Source organism: Coregonus clupeaformis, chromosome 3 (assembly GCF_020615455.1).
Source record: "Coregonus clupeaformis isolate EN_2021a chromosome 3, ASM2061545v1, whole genome shotgun sequence".
Taxonomy (NCBI): Eukaryota; Metazoa; Chordata; class Actinopteri; order Salmoniformes; family Salmonidae; genus Coregonus; species Coregonus clupeaformis.
In genome coordinates this window covers 26,773,016-26,787,741 of record NC_059194.1, presented here as the reverse complement: position 1 = coordinate 26,787,741, position 14,726 = coordinate 26,773,016, and the positions used below count along the sequence as shown (strand labels likewise).

The following is a 14,726-nucleotide window of genomic DNA, read 5'->3' as shown; positions in this document are numbered from 1 at the left end:
TTTCAAATCCCGGATTGCCCCTTTAAAGGAAAAGCGTCACTCTTTCTGACATTGCTTTGAAGGAGTTCTGTTCAGCGTTGTTGAAACTCACATTTTATTAATTTTTATAAATGAACTGTACACATATCCTCGCACCATGTTGAAAATGATAACTAAAAAAGCACAATAGAAATCCTCATCTCTAGTTTTTAAATAAGGACTGCATATAAAACATGTTATTTACTTTAGTTTCACTATATGACATTCAACAGGAAACATCACACAGTACTTTTTACAATAGTGTCGATTGTCAACTATCTCTCCAAGTCAACTACCTTTAAACAAAATGGATGAAAATTGAGATTCTCAGCACTCAAGTCTATTTCACTCATACTTAACACTTCAGGCTCTCAACATGCATATAGATTACACTTGCTGAAGGTCTTCCACTCAGAGCAGAGAAGAACCACTGCTGAAAATAACTACTGTAACTACTATATCAGCACCATGTTCCAGTTTGGTAACCAACAGTTCTGTGATAAGCCTGCTTTAGATTGAACAATTACACTTGAGGTACTATGAAAACCAACTGTCATGGTTCCTCAAGACCATGGCCAGAGACTGCTCTCTACATATACTGTACATTCATCATGGCTTTGAGCAATACATTTCCGAATAGATATCTACACATTTGTATGAGTTATGTAAATTTTTCTGTATATAACATTTTTGACCAATATTTTTTGAGGTCTCAACATGATTAAAATCCCTAGTAATGGCTTTACAGTACATTGCAACCTGTTTCATATCGACTGATACTTGATGCTCTATGCTCTGATAAAGTGCAAAGATAAAGTAACACCAATACTGATATGGTATACTAACACTCTACGCTTTACAGAAGCTGCAAAGTGAGCGAATATGGAGTCAGAGGAGCCCTAACATGACGCATGGCTGCATTCAGGCAAGAGGGGGATTTTGTTAGAGCTCTCAGCCAGCCTCCTTTGAACCTCTGAGATGAGAGGGGCAAACATAAACAGTGTCCCTCTCAGAAGGCTGCCTAGAGCAGTCAATTTGGTAGTGGAGGGAAACACTCAATGAGACACTGCACAGCTCAGTAACAAGAGGTGCTTTGAAAGGGAACCAGACGGTACAGGGGCAGAGAGAGCGGTGTTCACCCGCTCAAGAGGCTTCAAGGACATGCATGGGCACTCCACAGTCCCCATAACACCCTGAGTTTATTGGCAACACTGGCAGGCTGCTTAATCTTACTGTGTAATGGGGCACAGAGATCAATGGGGATAGTAGATGAGATTCTGTTTATGAAAAGCAGAAGGACAGCTGTGCATATGATAGGTAGCTACTGTAGTTGTGATCATTCTGGTACTAAACTAGTGAACCAGATTCATGAATTACATGAATCACTGGTCATTTTGGTCCCCCTCAGCCATCTCTTCCTTGACATCATGTGTTATATTATTCAGTACAGTATACAACATTATTGCACTACAGGCAGGGTGATTAGTAATGGTTTGCACATTCTAATAATGCTCCTCACAGGAGACAAACATAAGCTGTCACCATGAAGAGTTTGTGTTCTGTAGCAACGTTTAGGACAGTCAAATACATTTGTGGCAGGTTCTTTGAAGTTGATATGATAATACTGATCTATTTCGTGGATGTTTGACAGAAATGTATCTGTCAAAATAACGCATCAACCATAACCGAACAATAGGAGAACTAACAATGGCTTTTCAAGGAAAACACTGCAGACCAGGTCGCAATTACTTTCCTGGAACCATTTCTATGACAAATAAGCTATCCTTGGAAAATCTACACATACAAAAATATAACCACCCCGCATCACAACAAACAGGCAGGTTTCCATTGACCCAGGTTTATTCGACAAAAGCGATGTCGTGAAAAAACCCCATTGTGACGTGTAATGTAAACGGCAGATATAGGAGACATTTTCTAAAGATCTACAAAATGTTTATCAATTTCAACAGGGGTGGAGTTTTCTTTTGTCAAAGTTTTTCGGGAAAATTATGATTGCCGAATAATTTTTAAGGTAAGCGTGGCACGTGATGTCAACACGTACTATGAAGCTCCACTCCACATTTCATTCTAAATGCCTATTGCCTGCTAAATCTATTTTTTAACTATAAAAATAGTTTATAGTTTTGCAGGATCCTTGTCCTGACTTTCAATAATGGCTGAATTGCTTCGCGTTTATTTTCTGGTTGACTGGATGCAAGTTTCACCACCCAATTATTTCAAGCTGTAGACAATTTATTAATGCGCAATTTGCCTAAACGGGTGATGGAAACACTTTTAAAATAATAAAAAAAATATATATATATATATATATATATATATATATAAACACTTAAACCACTTAATTTTTATTCGACACTAGGTTTTTACGAAAATGTGTTTTATTAGGTGTGACGTCATTACGTCCAGCTGTTTTTATCCACACAAGATTGTTAAATGGAAACACTCCATAGCAGGCAACTGTCAAATCTATTATCTATGCAAACCTTCTAAACGTTAAACGTTGACAAAAAAAAGTTAATGGAAACATAACTATTGTCAGAATGGAAAACCCTGTAGACCAGAAGGCAAATCTGCTCAAGTTTAACCTTGCTGAATAACCATGTCTTCACTGGAGGGGAAAACTGCCAAATGAAAAACAGGTCAACCCATCTCCCAGGCTGTTCCTCTGTAGACTGTTCTACTAGGTGGTGGTGTGGATGGTGAGCTCTCTCTCAGAGCTCAGGCTGGTGGAGGTGGTCTCTTTGCGGCTGTCCCTGGACCTCCTATCCATGGTGGGGGAGGAGGAGGTAGCCTCCGTGGTGGTGCCCTCCTCCCAGGTGCGGAGGGGACAGACGCGGGCAGCCAGGCTGGGCAAATGGGGCTGCGTGGATCGTCCGTCGGTCACGGTGAAGCAGCTGTCCTGTGTGGAGGTGTGGCAGGGAAGGCCCTGCCTGCAGAGCGGACCACACAGTAGGGTCAGGAACTCCTTCCTCACGCTGCGGTGCATGTAGCCGTAGATGTAGGGGTGGAGGCAGCACTGCAAGAAGAAGAGGACCAGGGCTAGGGAGGCCAGCCATGGAGGCACAGCAGCACTGGAGCGAATGGAGACGGTGTTGAGAACACTGTAAGGTCCCATACTCAGGATGTACGAGGCCATGATGACGAACACCACCCGAGCTGCCTTGCAGTGGTAGTGGAAACGTCTGTGCCTGCCCCGGATGGGGTACCCCCCGGCCGAGAAGGAGTCCAAGGGTGGGGGTGGCTGTTGGGGCTGGCGCTGGGGGCTGCCGGGGCAGGGGACCTGGGGGTCCGGAGGCTGGTTAGGCTGGGACTTAGAGTGGGTCTGGATGGGGTGCACCAGGGCATTCTGCCTCCTCGCTGCCCTGAACACCATCCAGTAACAGCCCAGCATGATGAGCACAGGCAGCCAGAAGGAGAACGTGGCAACCAGGGCTGAGTAGGACAGGCTAGAGGACCACACCACAGCACACATGTTATGCCTGCGGTCAAAGTCTATGGCCCCCCAGCCGTAGAGGGGTGGCGTGCTCTGGAGCAGGCTGAGCACCCAGGTGCAGGCGATGAGGTTGGTGCCCAGATGAGGGGTCATACGGGTGGGGTAGGACAGCGGGTGGATGATGGCCAGATAACGGTCCACCGACACCACGATGATGGTGTTGACCCCGGCGAAGGCAAACAGGTGCATGAGCACCACCAGGGCCTGGCAGAGGCGGGCGTCCAGGGGCCACACGCCGGGCACGGTGGCAGCGATGGCGAAGGGCATGACCAGCACAGTCTGGAGCAGGTCAGCCAGGAGGAGGTTGAGCACGAAGCGGTTGGCCACGTGGAGGAGCTGAGGCTTCCTCTGGAACACCAACAACACCACCACGTTACCAAACAGAGACACACACACAATGGCTGAGATCAACACCATCTTCACCACGCTGTTGGCCACCGACGGCCAGTCTGTGGGGCCAGGAGGACCAGAGGAACCAGGGTCCCAGGGCACGGCGCTGGAGTTACTGCCCACACCGGGCGCCTCGGAAGTGGGCATGCTTAGGCTGGCGCGGTGGGGGAGACAGCATGTGTGGCTGTAGCTCCAACAGGCTCCACAGTTTCCACCCGACGTCTCACAGGTCCTTTTTATCTGTCAGTCGATTTTCATCTTGAAGGAGAGGATGACAGAGAAGAGAAAAGCAGAAGCTCAAACGGGGGTTTGCCTGCTTTCAAACATCATCACATGTCACACTCTAATTCTATACTGGACTATACTGTTGAGACGGATTCATTTCACTCTGAATTCATTCATTTAGCTGCAAAACCATTACACACATAGGCTATACAGGTTCTATAGTATACCACTATGGCAATGGTTATTTGTAACAGCTGCATTAGACATGTAAAGAGAGTATCACAATGAATCTGTCTGTGCATTTCATTATCTGTCAACAGAAACCTGTGCCAATTTGAGACCCAATCACCAGACACATTAGGCTACTGTTTCCACAGATCAAAATCCACCATTTCATGAGACACAGTATTATAACATACCCCACTTTAATTGCAAATAAACACATATTTTACATAGGCGAATTGAAATGGAGAAAGAAAAGGATTCAAACAACCCCCTCCGAAATTCCATTGTTCATCCTTGCTCACTGATGTTCCCATACAATCAATTGTAGACATACAATTGATTTTGTATCGTCTGCTCTTCACTGTTGCAAAACAGCAAGAAATGTATCACTGAGAATAAACGTTTTACCTTGAAATGGACATCTTTACTTTGTTCGGTGGCGGGTTCTGTTTAGATGCTGAAGGCTGCGGTGTTTTGGTCGGTGATGATGCTCCGTTCTCCTCAGCACCAGAGCGCTGGTTCCCCCATTGATACCGTTCGATTGTCATTGCTTCACCGCGCTCCCATTTTAGTCAGTCACCGCTGTATCGTCAATGGCAGCTCAAGCCTTATAAGCTTCTTGTCATCACTCACTCAGCGGGGGCATCATATTTTCACAAGCACATAACCTCCACTGCACTTTACCGTCAATGTTCATGACAGATCAAACATAACGGACTAGAAATACTGCGCTTACCCATGGACAGTGGGTTAGCCCTATACACAGTCGATTCGAGCTTGTCATAAAACAACGACACCTGCGCTGTGAGACTGATAGCTGCTCATGGGTAATCAGCTACATTAGCCCCTTTTGTCTTTGTGCAAAATGTAAAGGATTTTTGGTCCCCTCCCCCCTTTTTGGTCCCCCCCTCACAGTCTGCATTCCAATTCATCCCAAAGGTGTTCGATGGGGTTGAGGTCAGGGCTCTGTGCAGGCCAGTCAAGTTCTGCCACACCGATCTCGACAAACCATTTCTGTATGGACCTCGCTTTGTGCACGGGGGCATTGTCATGCTGAAACAGGAAAGGGTCTTCCACAAACTGTTGCCACAAAATTGGAAGCACAGAATCGTCTAGAATGTCATTCATTGTAAAGGGCCTAGCCCGAACCATGAAAACCAGCCCCAGACCATTATTCCTCCTCCACCAAACTTTACAGTTGACACTATGCATTGGGGCAAGTAGCGATCTCCTGGCATCCGCCAACGTCGGACTGCCAGATGATGAAGCGTGATTCATTACTCCAGAGAACGTGTTTCCACTGCTCCAGAGTCCAATGGCGGAAAGCTTTACATCACTTCAGCCGACACTTGGCATTGCGCATGGTGATCTTAGGCTTGTGTGCGGCTGCTCGGCCATGGAAACCAATTTCATGAAGCTCCCGACGAACAGTTATTGTGCTGGCGTTGCTTCCAGAGGCAGTTTGGAACTGGTAGTGAGTGTTGCAACCGAGTACAGTCTATTTTTACACTCTACGCGCTTCAGCACTTGGCGGTCCCGTTCTGTGAGCTTGTGTGGCCTATCACTTCACGGCTCAGCCGTTGTTGCTCCTAGATGTTTCCACTTCACAATAACAGCACTTACAGTTGACTGGGGCAGCTCTAGCAGGGCAGAAATTTGACGAACTGACTTGTTGGAAAGGTGGCATCCTATGACAGTGCCACGTTAAGATTCACTGAGCTCTTCAGTAAGGCCATTCTACTGCCAATGTTTGTCTATAGAGATTGCATGGCTACGTGCTCGATTTGATACACCTGTCAGCAACGGGTGTGGCTGAAATAGCCGAATCCACTAATTTGAAGGAGTGTCCACATACTTTTGTATATATAGTGTATTATCAAATGGGCTTTCCCATTGTTGTGCATTATCAATTCAAATTGTATTTGTCACATGTGTCATATACAACAAACAGGTGTAGACGTTACTGTGAAATGCTTACTTAGGAGCCATTTCCCAACAATATAGAGTTAAAAAGTAAATTGAAAAATGTAACTCTAAATGTATATTGCATGTGACCAAACTAGACCAAAGTAATTTACTAGAATAGAAGCCTACACCTCTCTGAAATATCCACAGGTGCATCTTGCATAGATGGTAGGTGCACACTTGCATCCATGTTGAATCATTTGAGTCATTGACAAATGATTTCATAGTAAAATCCTAAACCTATATATAGCTACATAACAGTGTTGCATGTGTAGGCCTTCTATCACAGTTTGTTTTATTGGATCTTCAATAATCTTAACGGTGTTCGAATAATCCATTCAGACAGTTGATTAAGTGGGGATCTTAATGTTTGGGACGTAAACAACATAGCGTGTCAGGCTAGGAGGGGGCAGGGCACAGCAGGACACAACCTGCAGTGAGTGACCTAGGTCATTTGTTCTCAACTGGCTTACCTGGTTAAATAAAGGTGAAAAAAAATAAAAAATACATTTATAAGGCCAAGAGCTTTTCCTGATCCTGACCACATGATCTGTGATCTTAGTCTGACAAGTAAGAACTCTGGGTGCTCTATAAGCCAGGCTATAATAGGGTCTGGATTTGTTTCTTGGTCAGGTCAAGTGATCAGGAAATATGTAATACCATGTATGGAATAATTCAAAATTAATATAAATAGACCAATCGTCTTGCAGAAATAGGTTTGTTTTGACTTGAAACAATCCTAGATTGAATGTGTTAAATACATCATCCGGAAGTCTTTGCCGTTGAAAGCATTGAGAAACAAAAGCAGCTAGGATACTCTGCCCAATCCAATTAAACTGTAGCCTCCGCAGCCTCGTCCTAATCATAATCTGTATCGAAGCCTCTTGTTACCAGTCTGCAGAATCTAAGGCATCAAAAAGTCATTTGAAGTGCTGAGTAAGCACTCCCTGTTAGATTTGACTGCATATTAAATGCTTGGTGGCTCTAGGAAGACGTTCCTCTTTTTCCTCCTTATTGCACCATGGCCCCTGCAGTGGCCTGTGGGATTACACTCTGGTCCTGTGACTCTGTCAGGGACACCCTCAGGGGCCACACACACACTGGGCAGGAAGGGCCCCATTGTCCCTGGAGCCCCCCAGCCAATACTACTCAGGTGTGGGGCCCCTAAGACTCCGTCTGTCTCTCTTTCTCTCTCATACACAGAATGTTAACTAGTGCTCATTATAACCTTTGGCAGAGATGAGACGGATCAAAAGAGAAAGTCACAGTGTTGAAAAATAACCACAGCGAGGAGAGAGAGAGAGAGAGGAGATGAAAAATTTTTAGTCCCCAGACTGTTGATTGGAAGAACTAAAGTTACCATTGATCAGCCATGGAAATGGATTCCTTGATGAGTTCGAAATAAGTTGTGATGTGAACCGGTCTGATGAGGTAGAGCTATATTTGGGAGAGGCATTGCACTCTGGGTTGGGCACTCATGATACTTCAGAACAGGCTCAGCTACTACTGCCTTTGGAGGTGTAAAGTACTTATAGGTGAATGAAAAAAAAGGAACTTCTATGTGTGGAGTGACTCAAGGTCTGTGTTTGCTCTCTGAAGGGCTCTTTCCCAACACCCAGGTAGCACGCCAACGTCACAGAGCCCTGTTCTTTTGTCAGATGAAGATTGAGTCATCAAAGTTTCTGTGAAGTAGTGGCTTGTCAAACATTACAACGTGAGTGGGTAGTATGTGTGGAAATCTCTTATTACAGTTGGAAATAAGGAACGGATTTTGAATGCACCATTTTTTTAGTGAGATTATTGGTTTTCAACCCTCATAACAGAGTGGTTTAATACATTTACATTTACATTTAAGTCATTTAGCAAACACTCTTATCCAGAACGATTTACAATATCCAATACCGCCCTCTAGTGCACTAGCGCTCTAGTGCTGAAATTAAGATTTTTAATCAGATTTCTTTAGGGGGGTTGGAAGGGCCTCACTGATTCATAGTTATAGTAATTATTTCACCATACATCACTACATTCATCTTAATTCAATGGATTAATGCAAATAATTAGAAAAATCTAAAGATTTCATATAACCATGAATATTAACTGTGGCAATGTTAACCAACACCTTAGCCCACATCATTCTGTTTCTAAACCATTGATATCCAAATCCTCATGATTAGCATTCCCTTCACATTGCCCATCCACATGCTTAATACATTAAACTACATGACATGATTCAACAATTCCCTCAAATATACTGCTGCGCTGCATAATCATAAATGTATTAGGCATATTAAGTATTATTTATCCTAGCTTAGAGAGCTCTTTGATGTAGATGCATAAAACATATATGTAAAGTTACATTTTACATTGACAATTTATTAGGGCAGCTAGAAATATAATTGCTGAAAGGCAATTCAGACTCACTGCTCTTGTAACTGAGCCAAACTAAAAATGAAAAAGTATGAAAAAGTTAAATGGATGAACTTACTGAGTTAAAACACTCTGGTAGCAGCTGAGTGAAATGTATTTAGAGACTACCAAGTCCCTTCCCATACATTTTAAGTAAAGCTAAAGTGCAAATGTACTTTATTCTTCTTGGAAAATTCCATAACTTCTGTTCATTAGGGGTCAGGGAATGTTCACTCACACAAACACACTTTAATAGGAATTTCCAGGTGAACAAAAAGGAGAGCAGTCGTTGGTAAAGTCAATCGAACATCCATCCGGTTTATTACGAGTCTAGCTGGCCCTTTCTGAGCAGGCCCTTATATCCTAATCAGACAGCACCAACTGTTCTGTAAACACCAGCCTCTTGGAGACAGGCCCTTTATATCCTAATCAGAAAGTACCAACGGTTCTGTAAACACCAGCCCGAGAGGCTCGTAGGAAATCAAAACAAAAAGGCCGTGACTTTGTCAGCGGCTACAGAATCACACAGTGTTCACAGGATGTCATCAATACCATACAACAGTGAATAATCAGTGTGTTCTCAGTCCTTGTATCTCCGGTCTCGCCTCAATCGCTATCAACAGATTTGAGAATAATCAATAACATTACACTTTAATCTAGTGACCAACAACCCGCACCTTGAGTGTCACAAACAGGACACTAGAAATTGTGTTTTACAGAAACTCCAAATATGCTAAATATTGTGTTGATCACTCTAAACTAAATATGAACTTTACAAATTACTCCATTACACACACACACTCCATTACACACACACACACACACACACACACACACACACACACACACACACACACACACACACACACACACACACACACACACACACACACACACACACACACACACAAACAATCACGGACTACAATAGGAAAACCAGCCAAGTCGCGGACACCAACGTCTTGCTGCCAGACAAGCTAAACAAGTTCTTTGCACGCTTTGAGGATAACACAGTGCCACCGACGCGGCCAGCTACCAAGGACTGTGGGCTATCCTTCTCTGTGGCCAACATGAGTAAGACATTTACAGTTTTTTACGATTGCTTACACACTAAAATTAAACTTTTCCCACAATTAGCAAAACCTTACACTCAAGGAGCAAAACACAAGGCTAGATTTGCACAACTGTAAGCACATTGTCAGCTTCACACTATTTGCAAAAAATTACACACAGTGATTTGCAAAACACTAAACACACTTGTATACATCAGCCACAGAAGTATATCATGATGTCACTTCCTTGCAATTCCAAAGCACTGACTGTCAAATTACCACACCTATGAGCCAATCTGTTAAACACAGCCATCAGGTGCACAAACACATGATTGCTAAATTGTAGACACACCAATCAGGTTTAAGCACTATAAAAATGCAGCAGGTAGGTTCACCTGCCTTCAACCAAAATGGAAGGAGTCAGAAGAAGAGTGAGGGTGAGAGGAGGAGTACACAGAGGAGGAGAAGGAGGTAGAGGTAGAGGAAGAGGCCGAGCCAGAGGTCGAGGAAGACCTGAAGCAGGAGGAGAACGTGCACAAAGAAGAAGAGGACCAAACTTATCAAATGACATTCGTGCAAAACTAGTGGAACATGTTGTGAACCACGGATTGACGCTGAGGGAGGCTGGACTGAGAGTTCAGCCAAATCTTAGCAGATATAGAGTGGCATCTGTCATAAGGACTTTTCGACAGGAAAACAGGTAAAATAAGATCTGTCTACAGTTACAGTAATCAGCCGCTTATTGTATGCACCATATCAGCACTTGTGTGACATTGTACAGTAAGTTACATGTATTATTCTCTACATAGGATTGAGGGTCGGGAACGACAAGGAGGAAGGGGGCCCATATTCACGCAAGAACAAGAGAGAGAGATAATAAACATGGTTTTGGCCAATAATGCTATCAGGCTCAGAGACCTACAAGCCAACATTATCAGTAACCATGCCATTTTCAATAATGTCCATCAGGTCTCTCAGTCAACACTGGCACGCATCCTGAAAAGACATCAGGTTCAAATGAAACAACTTTATCGAGTGCCTTTTGAGCGGAATTCAGAGAGGGTCAAACGGCTGCGGCATGAGTATGTGGAGGTTTGTATTGTTCACTTTAGCACTGTGATGTTGCATACTGCACACATGACTTTTTTACATTGACTGTATACTAGACCTATCCTGAACTACACAATCTTGTCTTTCACTGTATTTCAGAGAGTTTTGGAGATGGATGCTGAGGAAATCCTGCATTAATTCATATATATTGATGAGGCAGGGTTCAACCTCACAAAAGCAAGAAGGAGAGGCAGAAATATCATTGGCCACAGGGCTATAATCAATGTCCCAGGGCAACGTGGGGGTAACATCACCCTTTGCGCTGCCATTTCACAGCATGGGGTTCTCCTCCGTCATGCCAAAATGGGCCCTTACAACCCACCTCACATTCTCGCATTTTTGGACCGATTGCACCACATCGTCACAGCAGGTAATGAAATGCACCAGATGCAATACACTCATCTGGGACAATGTGTCATTCCACCGCTCTGCTTTGGTCCAAAACTGGTTTCAACACCATCCACAGTTGACAGTACTATACCTTCCACCATACTCTCCGCTTCTAAACCCTATCGAAGAGTTTTTCTCTGTGTGGCGGTGGAAGGTTTACGATCTCCAGCCCCAGGCTCAGGTACCCCTCATTCAGGCCATGGAGGACGCCTGTGACCAAGTCGATGCCACAGCTATGCAAGGATGGATTCGACATTCAAGGCGGTTCTTCCCGCGTTGTCTTGCTAATGAGGATATTGCTTGTGATGTTGATGAAATTCTCTGGCCAGATCCAGCTAGGCGACGAGATAATGTATAGTATGGTTACTGTAGTATTTTCTGTACAATAGTCTGTTTTTTTCAGATTATTTTTTATGTTTGTTGTTGTTGTTATTTACTGGAATTGTAGCCTGTACTGGATACAGTATTTTACATTTGTCTGTTGTTTGCTGAGCTAACAGTGTTATGCACACTACTATAGTAGCATGAAAACTGGGACATGTTTTGTTGTGATTCTCCATGTTGACATGTTGACTGATTTGGGTATATGGAGAGAAATAAATTATATTTTCCTCAGTCTGCAGCATTGGTCTTGTGTTGTGTTTGTAGAGTTGCACTTTCTCTGTGTACTTCATTTACAGTACTCTAATCACTGAGAATTAGACTTGCTAAAAGTGTTTTAGGTTAGCAACAGCAGTGTGTAACTGGTTCAAAAAGATTGAAGTCATATGAAATGTGTGTGTTTCGTATGGTAACAAAATATTGTTTTTATGAAGTCGTGTATAGTTTTGACAAAAGTGTTCCATTTTGCAAATGATCTGAAGTGTTGTGCTACTTTGGTGTAGGGTTGTGCTAATTGTGTGTAGTGTTTTGACAAACCGGGCCCTGTTTTCAAAATTGTGCTTAAACAATTGAAAAAAACTGTAAACGTGTTAACCCTCGCAAGGCTGCCGGCCCAGACGGCATTCCTAGCCGCATCCTCAGAGCATGCTCAGACCAGCTGGCTGGTGTGTTTACGGACATATTCAATCTCTCCCTATCCCAGTCTGCTGTCCCCACATAGTTTAAGATGGCCACCATTGTTCCTGTACCCAAGAATGCAAAGGTAACTGAACTAAATGACTATCGCCCCGTAGCACTCACTTCTGTCGTCATGAAGTGCTTTGAGAGACTAGTCAAGGATCATATCACCTCCACCTTACCTGTCACCCTAGACCCACTTCAATTTGCATACCGCCCCAATAGGGCCACAGAAGATGCAATCGCCATCACACTGCACACTGCCCTATCCCATCTGGACAAGAGGAATATCTATGTAAGAATGCTGTTCATTGACTATAGCTCAGTATTCAACACCATAGTACCCTCCAAGCTCATCATCAAGCTTGAGGCCCTGGGTCTCAACCCCGCCCTGTGCAATTGGGTCCTGGACTTCCTGACGGGCCGCCCCCAGGTGGTGAAGGTAGGAAACAACATCTCCACAACATCTCCACTTCGCTGATCCTCAACACGGGCCCCACAAGGGTGTGTGCTCAGCCCCCTCCTGTACTCCCTGTTCATCCATGACTGTGTGGCCAAGCACGCCTCCAACTCAATCATCAAGTTTGCAGACGACACAACAGTAGTAGGCTTGATTACCAACAACAATGAGGCAGCCTACAGGGAGGAGGTGAGGGCTCTCGGAGTGTGGTTTCAGGAAAATAACCTCTCACTCAACGTCAAATAAACAAAGGAGACGATCGTGGACTTCAGGAAACAGCTGAGGGAGTACCCCCCCAATCCACATCGACGGGACAGCAGTGGAGAAGGTGGAAAGTTTTAAGTTCCTCGGCGTACATATCATTGACAAACTGAAATGGTCCACCCACACAGACAGTGTGGTGAAGAACAGCGTCTCTTCAACCTCAGGAGGCTGAAGAAATTTGGCCTGTCACCTAAAACCCTCACAAACTTTTACAGCTGCACAATTGAGAGCATCCTGTCGGGCTGTATCACCGCCTGGTACTGCAACTGCACCACCCACAATTGCAGGGCTCTCCAGAGGGTGGTGCGGTCTGCACAACACATCACCGGGGCAAACTACCTGCCCTCCAGGACACCTACAGCACCCGATGTCACAGGAAGGCCAAAAAGATCATCAAGGACAACTACCACCTGAGCCACTGCCTGTTCACCCCGCTATCATCCAGAAGGCGAGGTCAGTACAGGTGCATCAAAGCTGGGACGAAGAGACTGAAAAACAGCTTATATCTCAAGGCCATCAGACTGCTAAGCAGCCATCACTAGCACAGAGAGGCTGCTGCCTACATACAGACTTGAAAATCACTGGCCACTTTAATAAATGGAACACTAGTCACTTTAATAATGCCACTTCAATCATGTTTACATATCTTGCATTACCCATCTCATATGTATATACTGTATTCTATACTATCTTAATAATGTTTACATTTCTTGCATTACCCATCTCATATGTATATACTGTATTCTATACTAACTATTGCATCTTAGCCTATGCCACTCTGATAATGACATTCTCATCCATATATTTATATATTCTTATTCCATTCCTTTACCTAGATTTGTGTGTATTAGGTTTGTGTTGTGGAACTGTTAGATATTACTTGCTAGATATTGCTGCACTGTCGGAACTAGAAGCACAAGCATTTCGCTACACTCGCAATAACATCTGCTAACCATGTGTACGTGACCAATACATTTGATTTGATTTGATTTGACACACACACACACACACACATCCAACATGTCCCTTATTACTGTGGTTGTGAGGGGCAGTGGCTAAAGAGAGCTGTATCTATAAACAAACAGATAAACAGGAGATTCACAGAACGAGCGTCACACCACTGCCCCTGAAAAGGACCCATTCACTTCTTCTGCTCACCACAATTGAGTTTGTCTCCAGAGCCCAAACAGTTTAGAAGTAATTACTTGTGTTTTCCCCAGAAGGTGATTACTTCGCCACACTTGGCAGCCATTGTCACCGGCCATGCTTCACATTCACGCAAGTGGGCCCGGCCCACAAAGGAGAGAAGTGCCCGATTGATGACAGCCCTCAGTGGCCAAGGGAGAATTTAAAAGTCCTTGTATGGGGCTCTTTCAGGAGATTAACTTGCTATAAGGGCTACCTGTCATGGACACATTCGCTGTATTCATGGAGCAAGCACAAATAGTTTTTTAGCGGGGCCACAGCTGCATGAAAGTGAATGGGATAATGGTCACAAAAGACAACAAACCTCAAGTGTAGAAAAATAAAGTGTCCTCTCAGATGGGAGGCCTCCATTCACGAACAGACGATTCCTCCCATTGACCATTGAGGATCTGCCCGCTCCGCCACCAAAGGCCCCAAGCTAATTAATTTTAGACAAGCAGTG

General features: G+C 44.2%; 1 protein-coding gene across 1 annotated transcript; it reads right to left on the bottom strand.

The window, feature by feature from the left end:
* Nucleotides 1–3: 3 nt before the first annotated feature.
* Nucleotides 4–5,186, bottom strand: LOC121543116 (probable G-protein coupled receptor 101). Its single transcript, XM_041852824.2, has 2 exons — nt 4,781–5,186; nt 4–4,180 (listed from the first exon to the last, which is right to left on the bottom strand). Exon 2 carries the CDS (start codon nt 4,067–4,069, stop codon nt 2,720–2,722), a length of 1,350 nt encoding a protein of 449 aa, XP_041708758.1. The 5' UTR covers nt 4,070–4,180; nt 4,781–5,186; the 3' UTR covers nt 4–2,719.
* Nucleotides 5,187–14,726: the final 9,540 nt, after the last annotated feature.

What these genes read in the sequence shown, in the direction of transcription:
- LOC121543116 (XM_041852824.2), bottom strand. Translation starts at nt 4,069, where the DNA reads ATGCCCACTTCCGAGGCGCCCGGTGTGGGCAGTAACTCCAGCGCCGTG.